Source organism: Neocloeon triangulifer, unplaced genomic scaffold (genome assembly GCF_031216515.1).
Source record: "Neocloeon triangulifer isolate White Clay Creek 2 clone unplaced genomic scaffold, ASM3121651v1 ptg000017l, whole genome shotgun sequence".
NCBI lineage: Eukaryota > Metazoa > Arthropoda > Insecta > Ephemeroptera > Baetidae > Neocloeon > Neocloeon triangulifer.
Window position 1 is genome coordinate 7295197 of NW_026775559.1, and position 14922 is coordinate 7310118.

General features: G+C 39.1%; 2 protein-coding genes across 8 annotated transcripts in view; one reads left to right on the forward strand and one right to left on the reverse strand.

Moving 5' to 3' along the window:
• LOC132202951 (teneurin-a) overlaps positions 1-14922 on the reverse strand; it is a 322154-nt gene that overhangs the window by 119969 nt on the left and 187263 nt on the right. The window lies entirely within an intron of this gene.
• On the forward strand, positions 8644-9625 carry LOC132203421 (uncharacterized). Its single transcript, XM_059631203.1, has one exon. It carries the CDS (start codon positions 8651-8653, stop codon positions 9623-9625), a length of 975 nt encoding a protein of 324 aa, XP_059487186.1. The 5' UTR covers positions 8644-8650.

Sequence of the window (14922 nt, forward strand, 5' to 3'; positions counted from 1 at the left end):
AGCTAGGCTGGTTGAGAGCAAAGACGGACGCACGCACCCGCAGCGACATATTCAGATTATTACTCGGCCGCGGGCAATCGCACCCCCCGCGAACCTAGGCCAGGTCCTTTGCTTTGTTTCGCTACTCTCTACACATAAAAAAGAAAGTTTGCCATTGACAGCTCGCTGATCACAGCAGAGACAGAGAGGAAACCGTGTGCACCAGCAAAGAGGGATTGGAACAGGAAATTCAATAATTTATCTCGCATTGAGACTGAAATTATTTGACAGCATTAATTTATCCTATTTTCTGCTAATTATACCGATTGATCTTTTCCATCATTTGTTTTTGTAATTGAAAAAAAAATCCTACAAGAGATAAAATATAATAATCTGTTGTAAATCAATTTAAAACTGTTATAATAAAAGATAATAGTAAATGCTCATTATAGTTTTGATCATAAGATTATATTAAAAACTTGAGATTATTTATGTTATTTATTTCATTTTGTAATTTTATAATTTTTTATAAATGATTTACTAATATTTTTTTCTTTAAATGTGCCCATAATTGTCGAATTCTAACTATGTCGCTTAAAATTTTTCCAATTTTTCACAGGGAATAATCTCAATGGTAATTATTGCATTCTAATTCTCTTTTGGTGAATTATGGTTCAAAATTAGATTTTAGTATTTAATTCGTTTATTCTTTTGTCAATGTGCACTTCAGACAGAAGTCTTTTATGAGCTACAAACTTTCAGCAATATGCTCGGTGCGAAACCCCCTGTCAAAGTCTGGCGAAGTAAATTAATCAGCCGTCGGTGGAAAGGTTTATAGGGTGGGCGCTCCGGACGAGAAATTATTAAAAAAGCTGCTTGTGTGTGTAGCGGGCTGGCGGTGACACGCCAATCATCCGCACATACAAGAGCTAGGCCTCCCGCGTGGCGCGCATCTATTTTGCTAAAATCTGATGGCGCTTTGAGTGCGGCCGAAACCACCCACGCTGACAACCAAACCACGCGCAAAAAGCAGCCTCTCGTGTTTCAATGGCGCGCGCGTTGTTGTTTTATCAAAAGCTCGGCTGGGCGCGGCTCGTTCGTGATGATGACATGTTAATTTCCCGTGTAACTCTTTCAAACTGCAACACGCCCGCAGAGCCATTACGCGGCCGATCTTCGATCAGTCTTTGCCACGCCGTGTGCGGCCTGCGATTTACTAAGAGAGGCAGCGAAAAGGGTGGTAAACAGGAATCATTGTTGTGCAGAAAGACCTGACGGTTGGATCAATAAATATTCAATAAACTTTAGTTCTCAACTGCGTCAGCGTTTGAATCTTCCGAGGTGACAAAATTTTACCTCAAATAAAGATTCTTAAAATGACGAAAAAATAATTTCAAAAAATCTTTTTCATATGAATGCAAAATGAATTTTTTTAATACTCTTTATAAAAGAATCACAAAATTGGTTTAAAAAAATTATTATATTGACTTGAAAAATTCAGTATAAAAAAATCAGAATTAAGGTAACAAATTGAGTTTTCATAAAATAAATGACATTTTTGTTTTATTTCATTAATCTGTATTTAATCATCAGAAGTAATTCAAAATTTAATTTTAATTAAAAATAATTTTTTTTTAACAAATTTCATTTTGATACACGGTAATATTATTTTCTGTGATAATAATTATTGAAATTAAATACATTTGGCAACATATTCATCATAAATTTATAGCACCGTGGAAAGTTCTCCAAACTATTGTGCAAACTTGCGAGTATTACAAGCAGAAAAAAGAAAATCAATTTCACGTGTTATTAAATCCAGCATGCTGTGTAAAAACCACTCGGCTGCTTCATTAAAACTTGTCACAACCTTATTACAAAGCAATTTTGCCGCGCGCCTCTCTCTCTACTCTGATTACGCTCACTATTCACGTAATGGAAGGAGAGGGTTCTAGGCGAGAGGGAAACAAGTGCGATGACACACTAGCTCGGCCGGCACGGCGCATTATTCAAAACAGCGGCACCCTTCTTAATTTAAATGTAATTTAGAGATTGTTTCCGTGCTGTCAATCATCCTCCTCGCCGCGTAGGGACGTCACGAGGTGTTAGCGACTAGATTCGTTAGAACTTTCTCACCCCCGATACTTCAACACGTAGGAAATTCATATCTTCGCCATGCATATTCATGCTGGGCAGCCGGAGGGGGTGGCGAAGAAAGATTAATTAATGCGTTCGGGCCCTACTTTGAGAAGTGAATTAGTCAAATTAGAAACAAAATGAGCACGAGATGGACGCCAGCTTGACAGGAGAGAACATTTTTTGGTCTCTTCAAATGTTCAAATCCAATATAAATAATACACACCGATTTTATTTGATGGGGTGCAACAGACTCGCTCAATTTAAACCCTCTTCTCCTTTGGTGAAAAGAACTCGTTCTTTTTCTTTCCCTCTTTTTTACTTTTATACATTGGAAATGGGAAAAGAGCTTTTCTGCCCTGCTCGCGTGAAATCCATAAAAATTGGCACACGAGAAAGAGATCGGAGTTCAGCGAACGCGAAATCAAGAGGCTTCGTTGCGAAAGTGGCTGAAAATTGCAGTCGGAAAGACGCCGGGCGGATGAAAAAAGGATCGGGCGAAAGAGTGGAGAGCAAATCGCGCGCGCATTGAATTTCGCGTTCAATTTGGCTTCGTATCCATTTTCTCTCCACCCGTCTTGTCCTAATTGGCCTTCAGCGAACCTGACGTGAAATTTTCGACGAGACGTGATTTTAATTTCGCGTGTGTATAGTAAGTTGGCACCCAGTTATGCGGTGCCACGTGAATGTATGGAATTTTAGGCCGCTGGAATGAAAATGTCAAGCCGAGCCTTGAGGGAAAATCCTATCCCGCGCGCGCTGCCTCTGTGTGCTGTTGATGTTGCCATGTCAGAATTCAGCCCAAAAGGCAGTTTTATTTAGTTTGACGCAAACACACGCATCCCTCAACCCGTGTTACTTTCAGCGGCATTTTGTTATTAGCTGCAAAGCAAATTCCTTGGGTCCAAACGCAACGTTTTGGGATGCAAAACTTACTCATTTAAAAAATTTCTGAACCTGCATAAAAATAGCTGTTTCATTAATTTTTAAAAAATTTGAACTTAGGACCTGCTTGGCATGTAGATGATTAAATAACTGTTAATAAACAAATTACTTTTTTGTAAAGTAAATAAAATTCTTTTTTTATAACTTTAATATTAAATATTTTTAAACAAAATTTTATTTAAAATATTTTTTTAAATAGTAATAATTATATAATTTTTATTAAAATTTATAAGTGAATATTACATAAAAGTACTTTTAATATATTCCGGTCCTTAATTATGCTTCCAATCTTACACTGTGCATTTATAAGTATATATATTGACATGTAAGCATGTGTAAATTCCAACGAAATATGTATATTAAGACCAAATATCGTACTCTGAGTTGGAAGTCTATTGCTATTACGCGGTGACTAATAAATTATTTAAAAATCGGCAATTAGTTATAATATCATCAATGATGCTTCTTAGCCAGAATAGATTTGATGAAAGAACGTGGGAATTTATTATGCCGCGACTTTGGAACAAATTGCTTGCCGCTTAAAAACTTTAATACAATTAATGCGGCTAAAGAAAACATAAAATTATGGTATCAACCCTTAATTCCAAACTGAACAACAAATTGCTGTTCCAGCACACACAAAAATTTACCCCCCCCCCCCCAAAAAAAAAACTTTCTTTAATTTTAGTTTGCAGCACAAAAAAATATAAAAATAAACATAATTAATGTATCAAAAGATTATGCATTAAATCCTTAACACCTACAAAATATCAAAATCTGACCTTCCCCAACCCCAACCTATCCACATCCTTTCTCAATCTTTTCTCTCTCGTTTTTAGTTTTCAGCTTGTTGTCATCATCGCGTGGACGAAAATAAGGATATGCCAGCAAAAAATAATGATTTTTTAATATAGTAGAAAAAAAAGAATAAAAAGTTAATCAGGTGGTGTATTCTGCACCACTAATAAAGGGCACAGCCCAACAAGACTTTGTCTTGGCCTGACTCTAATAATAATAATAATAATAATAATAATAATAATAATAATAATAATAATAATAATAATAATAATAATAATAATAATAATAATAATAATAATAATAATAATAATAATAATAATAATAATAATAATAATAATAATAATAATAATAATAATAATAATAATAATAATAATAATAATAATAATAATAATAATAATAATAATAATAATAATAATAATAATAATAATAATAATAATAATAATAATAATAATAATAATAATAATAATAATAATAATAATAATAATAATAATAATAATAATAATAATAATAATAATAATAATAATAATAATAATAATAATAATAATAATAATAATAATAATAATAATAATAATAATAATAATAATAATAATAATAATAATAATAATAATAATAATAATAATAATAATAATAATAATAATAATAATAATAATAATAATAATAATAATAATAATAATAATAATAATAATAATAATAATAATAATAATAATAATAATAATAATAATAATAATAATAATAATAATAATAATAATAATAATAATAATAATAATAATAATAATAATAATAATAATAATAATAATAATAATAATAATAATAATAATAATAATAATAATAATAATAATAATAATAATAATAATAATAATAATAATAATAATAATAATAATAATAATAATAATAATAATAATAATAATAATAATAATAATAATAATAATAATAATAATAATAATAATAATAATAATAATAATAATAATAATAATAATAATAATAATAATAATAATAATAATAATAATAATAATAATAATAATAATAATAATAATAATAATAATAATAATAATAATAATAATAATAATAATAATAATAATAATAATAATAATAATAATAATAATAATAATAATAATAATAATAATAATAATAATAATAATAATAATAATAATAATAATAATAATAATAATAATAATAATAATAATAATAATAATAATAATAATAATAATAATAATAATAATAATAAACCAAATGAGTATGAAAAAAATGTGAGGTTACACGAATTTTGACAAATTTCCAACGCAAAATTGGTTACAATGGACGCCGGTGGCCGAAAAACAAACGTTGGTGACGCGTCTCGGCTCGTTTGTTTAGGCACAAAAACCATTATTCACACAGCTGGGGTGCGAAAAAAGTTTTCCCGTGCAAGACGCTCCTTGCTATTTATTTCTGGCAAGGTACGTTTTGCGTATGGGCCGCGCGAGTAGGGTGCACACGCGCGAGACGTATACATATGTAAGGCGGGCGAGTTTGTGTGCTCATGTGTCAACCCCTATAATATTTCATGTTGCGTTTCAGGGCGGCCTATCCCCCGAGACCGGTCGGTGGCCCTGGCCGGTGTGCGTCGAAGCGTTGTGACCCAAAACTAACCAAATCTGACGACCTTCCGGCCCTCCCGAGTATAAGAATCGCCAACGCCGATTCTTATTTCGGGCACGTAAATTGCTCCGCGACCTTCTCACACGCTGTTGAGAGTTAATTAAAATTGAGCACGCGGCGAGACCCGCCGTTTGAATTAATTTGCATTAGCAGACCCAATGGCACAGTCGGAAAGGCCGTTTTGTCGTCGCGCCGCACAAATTTGGCCCGGAAAGCCTCCGCTTTTGAAATGGCCGTCGTTGGTGGCCGGGTCACTCGGTTTTAATTAGCCCACTGCAGTAGTTCATTGTTTCTGTGTATGGTCTTGTTCAGCATTAAATTATTAGAAAGACTTTACTGAATGAATTTCAGTTTTTTATTATGTACTTTTTAAAACACATTTCAAACATTTCAATTTAAGATAAGAGCTATTGAAATTATGCGTAAATTATAATTTATTTTTTATAATATTGCAACAATACATTTTGTACGATTTTTTCTATTTTCCTAGTTTTTTTTTAAGTGATTTTTGTAAATTTAAATTTTTAAATATGAAATCTTTTGAAAAAAAATATATTTTAAAATTTAAAAAAATATATTATAAAATATTATCTTCTCTAACTTATTTATTAACCTGCCCTTAAAATCAGTTAATTTTTAATGTCACACACATGCAATTCTTAATTTTTTTTTCTTCAAAAAAATTCCTTTTAGTAATCTGTCAATTTTATACATAATATTATCTCTAGACCTTCGTTGAACCCTCTTGAAATAATCTTCAATGTGTAGCTCGTAACGGCCCTTCACTGCAGTCTGTAAACTGCACTTAATTTAAAAGCATGGACATTTCCCCTGTTCTCTATAGCTGTTATTCAAAACCTGCCAAATGCAAATTTTCTAATTAATTTTTCAAATCCCTTTCAGCTCCGAGATTTTTTCTCCCGTTTCAATATCGCGAGGGGTGTGGCGCCGGGATTGAGGTAACTAAATAGAATGCTCGCGTCAAAAGCTCCCCGAGTCTATTTGAGCAGATGAAATGTTCATGCAGAATCCAAATCCCGGCGAGACCAAAAACAAGCTCGGCCCCTTGCGCGCTGCTGCCAAGACCGACCGCGATCTCTGCTCATTTATTTATGTTCAACCCTGGAGTGTTTGCATTCGGAGCAAGACTGATGGATCGACGGCGGAAAAATCTCATCCGGCCATTGAAGAGCCTTTTCGCTTTTCCATCTCTGGCCGCTCAACGAGCGCCGACCACCACACATTACGTCCGACACCTCTTTCTTTCTTTCTCTATCCTGCACTCGTGAAGAATAACACTCGGCAAACGGCGGTGGGTGTGCGGTTGGCCGCTTCATCTGTGGCTAGGTGACCGCGTTCGATTCGCACGCCGATTCATTCTTATCCATTAGCTGTAATGGTCGCCACTCTTTCACTTGCAGACGCCCGGTAAAAATAATAATAGAGCAGAGACATTTGTTTGATCTGCAGTGATTTCCTTGTTATAACCTGACAGTGGTTTCAGAGTGAGAGATTTGTCAATTATAATATTAATATTTATTAATTGTTCGCAATATCATAATCTATCTTATTGTTGGTGAGGTTTTCATATTCTTGGGGATATTTTCATAATTTTTTAAATAATTTGTTTTGACTAATCAAAAGATTTTTTAAATTTAAAGTTCAATGATTATTATCTCTCTATGGAGAATAAAAAGAATCATAGTTTAAAGTGGTTTAAAGGGTCATTATTATTTTTATTAAAATGCAATTGGTAATTATTTATAAAATTCACTTCATTTTGTAAATTTAAAAAATTTAATGTAACCAACATTAACATTTTTTCTGTGAAAGTTTTTATGATTTCTTAAGAGATCAGATTAAAATTAAGATTATTATTTATTGCTGTGGCTCGATTTAATTTGGATTAAAAGAATAGATTTTGCCTCTTCCTTTTGAATATTCAATCAAAATTGACCTCCTTGTTATGTGGATTAAACTTTATTTGCAGTAAAAATATTATCAGAATTCTCTTTTCTTGTTGAAGTTTTCAGCCCACCTCTCACGCCCACGTTCCTTAAGGTTTTGCAAATGTCACCCTTTAATTAGCTCCAGGTACAAACACTCTCCCATTACAACGTACAATTTGTATAATATTATTTACCCGGGCGCTAAAAGCACCTTTGATTACGTTCCACGTGCCCGAAATATAAACTAACGGCCGGGAATTGTGTTTGCTTTTACTCTCGTTTTCAAAAATGAAATTCGAATTGGCGCCACACGAGAATACAAAGCAAACAAACAGTCTGAATAACATTTTGAGAAAAGCAGATTCATGCCATTGAATTCTGAAAATTGGGCCGGGCTTTGAGAATCCTTCTAATTTGGCTCCTAATTGTGGCGCTCGGCCTCATCTGCACTCTCACAGACTTGTAATTACGCACTATCCGTCATGAGAGAGAAAAAAGTATGGGCGTCGGTTTATCCACGCCTTATTAATTACCCGTCTTGTAGCACGTCTGCTTTTTTGCACCCCTTTATAATTTACGCGCCCGGCCGTGTTTTGTTCATCTCAGCTTGGGGGCGATTCTGAAAAGTCTGAAAAGCCACCCTGCGTTTTGTATACTCAAATTATTTATACGATCCTTTAAAAACGTCTTTTCACTCTCTTGGCTGGCAAGAGCAGGTTCTAATTACATTAAAAAAATTAATTAATTATGTAGCCTCCCTTTCCGGGCTGAAAAGGGTGTGGCGCCCTGTGTTGTAAAATCTCTCAGGTTGGCACACCCTGCCGGCCGTCTGTTTATTCGCAAACCGTTTGTTGCCATAGCAACTTCGCCATCCTCAAAGGCGAATTCTTCACCCCCGTTTTCATGCCCTAAATTAGGGGTAAGTTCATTCAAATAACGATTTTCTTAATCCTGAATAATTTCTCTTTAAAATGATGTATAAATTCTACATGCTGAACAATTATTTAATGTCCAAAACTTGATTCACAAATTAGCCAATTTGAATATGTAGATTTAAGAATTCTCTAATTAATTTTAAATTTGACAAGATATTGATTGTAATAATGTTTTACAGTGTGAAATATAGAAGATAAACGGAATCCTGTGGTTTGACTGCTCAAAATCTGCCCATAACTGGTGACTACCCGACATTCGAACACATCAGAATGGAAGCCGGAAACGAAAGCAGCCAGCTTGAATCTCCACAGAGGAACTTGTTTCTCTTTCCTCCACAAAATCAGCAGCCGCAACAGCAGCAGCCGCAACAGCAGCAGCCACAGCAACAGCCACAGCAGCAGCCACAGCCGCAGTTCTCTCTCAGCCAGCAGGGAATTAATGGAAGCCAGCAGGGACTCGTACATCACGTCTCTGTGAAAGTCCCGACTTTTTGGAAACATGACCCCGAGGCTTGGTTTGACATTGCCGATTGCCAGTTCCACTTGGCCAAAGTTACCAACCAAGAGACTAAATATGCTCACGTTATTAGCAACCTGTCCTACGAGGCCCACGTCGAGCTGAGAGATATTATTCGTGCTCGTCCTGCAAGTGGCCAGTACGACTACTTGAAGGAAGCCGTCATCAAGAGACTCGCACCCACCAATGACCAAAAGCTGCGCCAGCTGCTCACTCAGGCCGAGATCGGTGATAAAACTCCAGCTCAGTTCTTCAGGCATTTGGAAAGCCTTGCTGGAAATTCCATGACACGAGACGCATTGCGGACCATTTGGATTGATCGACTGCCTCCAGCGTATGGTCCTCTGCTTTCAACGCTGACTGGTCTCCCTCTTGAGCAGCTTGCAGAGGTTGCAGACAAAATTGCGCTCTCAATGGCTGGACAAAAGCCATCAGTCAACGCAGTTTCCTCAACAGTGACGACCGAGGACATCATGCAATTTTTGGAGAAAAAACTGGATGCTCTTTTCGCTGAGAAATGTGAGGTCTACGCAGTGGCCCAAGGAAGGTCACGCCCTCAGAGGCGCAACCAATCAAGAACCAGGCAGCAGAGAAGCCGCTCCAGAGGAGACTCTCTCATTGACGGAGTTTGCTTCTACCATCGGACTTTTGGCACCAAGGCTCGAAAGTGTTCGGAGGGCTGCACCAAGGCCACCCCGAAGCAGGAAAACTCCAAGAGCGGGCAGTAGGCGCGGCAGCCGCTCGCTCTGCGCCACCCAGCCGCATCATCGTCACAGACAAAACTTCCAAAAATCAATTTCTGATCGACACTGGCTCTGATGTCTGCGTTTTCCCTCGTTCCAAAGTCAAAACGTCCCGACCAAGAGCAACACTTTCTTTGACTGCGGCAAATGGCACATCTATCAGCACCTACGGCACCACAACCCTCACTCTGAGTTTAGGTCTGCGCAGAGAATTTACCTGGAACTTTATTGTTGCTGATGTTGACCGTCCAATCATTGGCACCGACTTTCTCAGTTATTTTGACCTGTCCATCGACGTCAAAAGGAAGAAGCTCCTCGACAGCCTGACAAATGTTGCAGCACCCGGATTTTCCACAACTACGGAAATCCCAAGCGTTCTTGCCATCACTGGAGAGAGCATTTTTCTCGACATTCTGCGGAACTTTCCAGAATTAGTTAAGCCTGCAGGAGTAAAACGGGAAGTCAAACACGCCGTGGAGCACCACATCCTGACCACTCCAGGTCCACCAGAACATGCCAGGGCGCGCCGCCTTGATCCAGCACGACTCGAAGCCGCTAAGAAAATTTTCAGTGAGATGATGGCCGAGGGCACCTGTCGTCCTTCCAAGAGTCCTTGGGCTTCACCCCTACACATGGTCCCCAAAAAGGACGGCACCTGGCGCCCCTGCGGAGACTACGTTCGACTTAACGCACGCACTCAGCCTGACAGATACCCCATCAGACACATCCACGACTTCACTCAGAATCTCTCAGGCTGTACAATTTTCTCCAAGATTGACCTTGTCAGGGCCTACAACCAAATTCCAGTTTACGCTGATGACATTGCTAAGACAGCCATTATTACTCCATTTGGTTTGTTTGAGTTCCCATTCATGACATTTGGGCTAAGTAATGCAGGTCAAACTTTTCAGCGCTTTATTGACGAGATTACCAGAGACTTGCCCTTCGTCTTTCCATACCTGGACGACCTGCTCATTGCATCAAGAACTCCAGAGGAACATGCCGAGCATCTACGCATCCTTTTTGAGCGCCTAAGCCAGTACGGCGTCCTGCTGAACGCACTCAAATGTGTGTTTGGCGTTCCTGAAGTTGACTTTCTGGGCTACAAGATTACTTCAGCAGGAATTCAGCCACTTCCAGAGAGAGTTGAGGCCATCACCAACTTTCCCAAACCAGACACCGTCCAGGAGCTGCGACGCTTTCTGGGAATGCTTAACTACTACCACAGATTTCTCCCTTCAGCTGCCAAGGACCAAAGAGAACTTAGCAAAATTCTCCTGGCCTCTGGCAAAACGAAGAAGGCACCACTGAGTTGGACTCCTGAGGCAGAGTCATCATTCCACCTCTGCAAGTCTTCTCTGGCAAACTGCACTCTCCTCGCCCACCCCAAGCAAGATTGTCCTCTCTCGATTGTGACCGACGCATCCGACTTCGCCATGGGCGGCGCCTTGCAGCAGGAGGTTGATGGAGAATGGCAGCCACTTGGATTTTTCTCTAGGCGACTCTCACCTGCGCAGCAAAAATACAGTCCTTACGACAGAGAACTTCTGGCAATTTACGAGACTGTGAAGTACTTCAGGCACATGCTCGAGGCTCGACCCTTCACCATTTTCACAGATCACAAGCCTCTTACCTTTGCAGCAACAAAGAGCAACTCCACTTCCTCTCCACGCCAAACTCGTCACTTTGATTTTATTTTCCAGTTCAGCACCGACATCCGGCACATTTCTGGCATGCTGAACGTCGTCGCGGACACACTTTCCAGGGTCAGCAAAATCTCAGCCTCACCTGTCCACTTCGAGGACCTGGCCAGGGAGCAGGAAAAGGACCCTGAATTGAAAAAACTGCTGGAAAATGGATCTGCACTAAATCTTGAAAAAGTTGACATCCCTGGATCAGATTTGCAAATTTTTTGTGACATTTCAACTGGAAGCACTCGCCCTTATCTCACACCAAGTTTCAGGCGCCCAGTTTTCGACCAACTTCATTCTCTGAGCCACCCAGGTGCGCGCGCCTCAGCCAAGTTGATCTGCAGTCGGTTCATTTGGCCAGGTGCAAACAAGGACATCAACCTCTGGGCCAAATCCTGCCAGTCCTGCCAAGCCTGCAAGGTTACTCGGCATGTGAGAACCCCCCTTGGTCACCTGCCTCTACCTGAGTCTCGCTTCGCTGTCCTCAACATTGACCTTGTTGGACCACTACCACCCTCAAATGGAAATCGCTACTGTCTGACAGTTGTGGACAGATATACCAGATGGTGCGAAGCCTTCCCAATTCCCGAAATTCCGGCTGACCTGATCTGCAAGACGCTCTTCAATAACTGGATTTCTCGGTTTGGCTGTCCTGAAACCATCATCACAGACCAAGGACGACAGTTCACAAGTGACCTTTTCAAGCAATTCACTTCCCTCTTTGGTGTTCGCCTGGTGCGCACAACTGCATACCATCCACAGTCAAATGGGATGGTGGAGCGCCTACACCGTACCCTGAAAGCAGCCATCATGTGCCACGAAGATGAAACTTGGACCTCAAGCCTGCCAACAGTCCTTCTCGGCCTTCGTTGCCACTTCAACGAAGACCTTGGTTGCACCCCTTCAGAGCTGGTGTACGGCGAGACCCTTCGTCTTCCAGGAGAGTTCTTCAATGTCTCAAAGTTCCTTGATCTGGACACTCCTGAGCTCCTGCGCGCTCTTCGAGAAACTTTTGTCACGGCCCAACCCTCCGAACCTTCTCGTCATGCAGCACCAAAAACTTTTGTCTTCAAAGAGCTTGAAACCGCCCCCAGTGTTTTCTTGCGAACCGACAGAGTGAGAGCCTCTCTTGAGCCACCCTACACAGGCCCTCACCAAGTCCTGTCCAGAGGAGAAAAAACTTTCAAAATTTTGGTTCGAAATAAGTCGATGGTCGTTTCTAAGGACCGCCTGAAACCTGCTTTTACCCTGCCACCAGAGCCAGAAACTGCTTTACCAGCAACCCTTTGTTCTCCGAGGCCCACTCCAGTACCGGCGGCGCCTACTCGAGCACCAACGGAGACCACTCGAGCACCACCAGCGCCCGAGCCAGTTGAGACCTCTTCGTCACCCGCTGTGAAAAACTCTCCTGCACCCGTGTTCACTCGGTACGGTCGTCGAGTTAAGTTTGTTCTTCCGCCCAAACCCTGACCTCCGGTCATACCCCGGGGGGCTCCTGTGGCGCCCTGTGTTGTAAAATCTCTCAGGTTGGCACACCCTGCCGGCCGTCTGTTTATTCGCAAACCGTTTGTTGCCATAGCAACTTCGCCATCCTCAAAGGCGAATTCTTCACCCCCGTTTTCATGCCCTAAATTAGGGGTAAGTTCATTCAAATAACGATTTTCTTAATCCTGAATAATTTCTCTTTAAAATGATGTATAAATTCTACATGCTGAACAATTATTTAATGTCCAAAACTTGATTCACAAATTAGCCAATTTGAATATGTAGATTTAAGAATTCTCTAATTAATTTTAAATTTGACAAGATATTGATTGTAATAATGTTTTACAGTGTGAAATATAGAAGATAAACGGAATCCTGTGGTTTGACTGCTCAAAATCTGCCCATAAGGGATTATGTTTCAACTCTTTTCTAGCTACTTGTTTGTTCCAAAGTTCGTATACAGGATAATTATCAAAGACGAAAAAAGTTCTTTGGCGGCGAATCAACAAACATTGTGATTATCCGTCAAAGGACGTGCAAGGAAACCATAGAGGTGCGACATTAATGCCTTCTGTGAGGGTGCTCGGGAGGAAGGGGTAAACCCGTATATGAAATATTAATGATTCGCAGCTCTCGTCTCCAATTACCAGCGCGGCAGCAACAATTGGCTCTAATTTAGGCGTGCGGAGAGAGGCCTTTCGAATGTTTAAATATTAGATGAAAGCCGGCAGCTCTGATGAAGCCAATCGGAGCGAGTGCGCAGCTCTCTCGTAATAACATTTTTCACAGCGCGTGATTTTAGAGAAATCTGATCCTCGTTTGCACGCGGATTGCCCTTGGGTGCGAGAGGAAGTTCCAATTAATGTTTGAAACTCGCAGCGTGGAATAAAGGGATTGCAATTTTCTCCAGCACAAAGAAAACGCAAAAAGTTTGGAGATTTTCGAAAATTGGCAATTTTCATTAATGAGTGTCGGTCTTTGGAGCGTGGAGTGTTTGTTGGTTCACTCGAGATTAATCCAAAAATAAATTTCTCTCTTGCTCGCAGGGACCGTCAAGGCAATTGCTAATTACATAAAAGGAGAACACACACGGCAGCCTGCGAAAGAGCAATTCCGTGGGTTTCTGTGGGTGCTTTTTAATTCATTTCACAACCACTTTGGACAGAACCTAGAGAGAGAGAAAGAGATTTTGTTTGAGGGTCGTCGGTTTCAATATAAGAGCTGGAGGAGAGCTTTGGCTTTGTCAAAAGAATAAAAGGGAAAGGTCAACAAAGTGGGGCGTGGCGCTCACTTTCAACAAAGTGCACGGCCCTGCTGCGATGAGTTTTGTTCGGCTGCCAGTTATTTTTTGTTATGTATTTTTCATCTTCGGTCGCTACTTTTCTGCGCTTCATTTCATCGCAGTCGGTGCACAGCCCTTTGGCTTTGGCTCTTGCCACTGCCATTTGCGGTCTAGGCCAGATGAAAAAGTCACCCGCGGCGGCAGTCCAGAGCGAAAGCGAGCGTGTAAGTCTTAATTCCCCACGACAGCAGCACACATAAAACGAACTGCGCGCGCCCCTTTCTTTATTGGACATTTTATCCAAACACTCAAGGAGGAGTAAATTCATTAACTTGGACTGCACTCTATTAATTTAAAATGGCAGCGTCGGCGCGACACTCGGACTGTGAGAGCAAAGAAGTGACGTGTTTTGTAAACAGTGCTGAGTTTATTACTTCCTTTTTAGAGAAGAACTGTTGAAGGGACCGTGAAAGGAACCAAATCTTTATTAGCAGGTCCCAGAGTTCTAAAATTTATATTAAAAAAAATTATATTATTAATTTAATTAACAATTTAGCATACATCATTTTTTGTTTTATAATGACATTTAATTTTAATTTTTCTTTTTATATTTTTTTATTCATATTTTCTTTCATAAAAATTGCCATAATATTTGTTACATGTTGATTTAATTACTAGAAAGTTGATTTCATCAGCAATTAGCATACGTTTTTTTATTGTATAAAGTAATTAAAATATAGCTATTGATGGCAAAGCAACTAATTAAATTGGTACTGAATTAAGAGTTCTCTCTTCTCTGCACCTATCTTCCGCTTTCTTTTTAT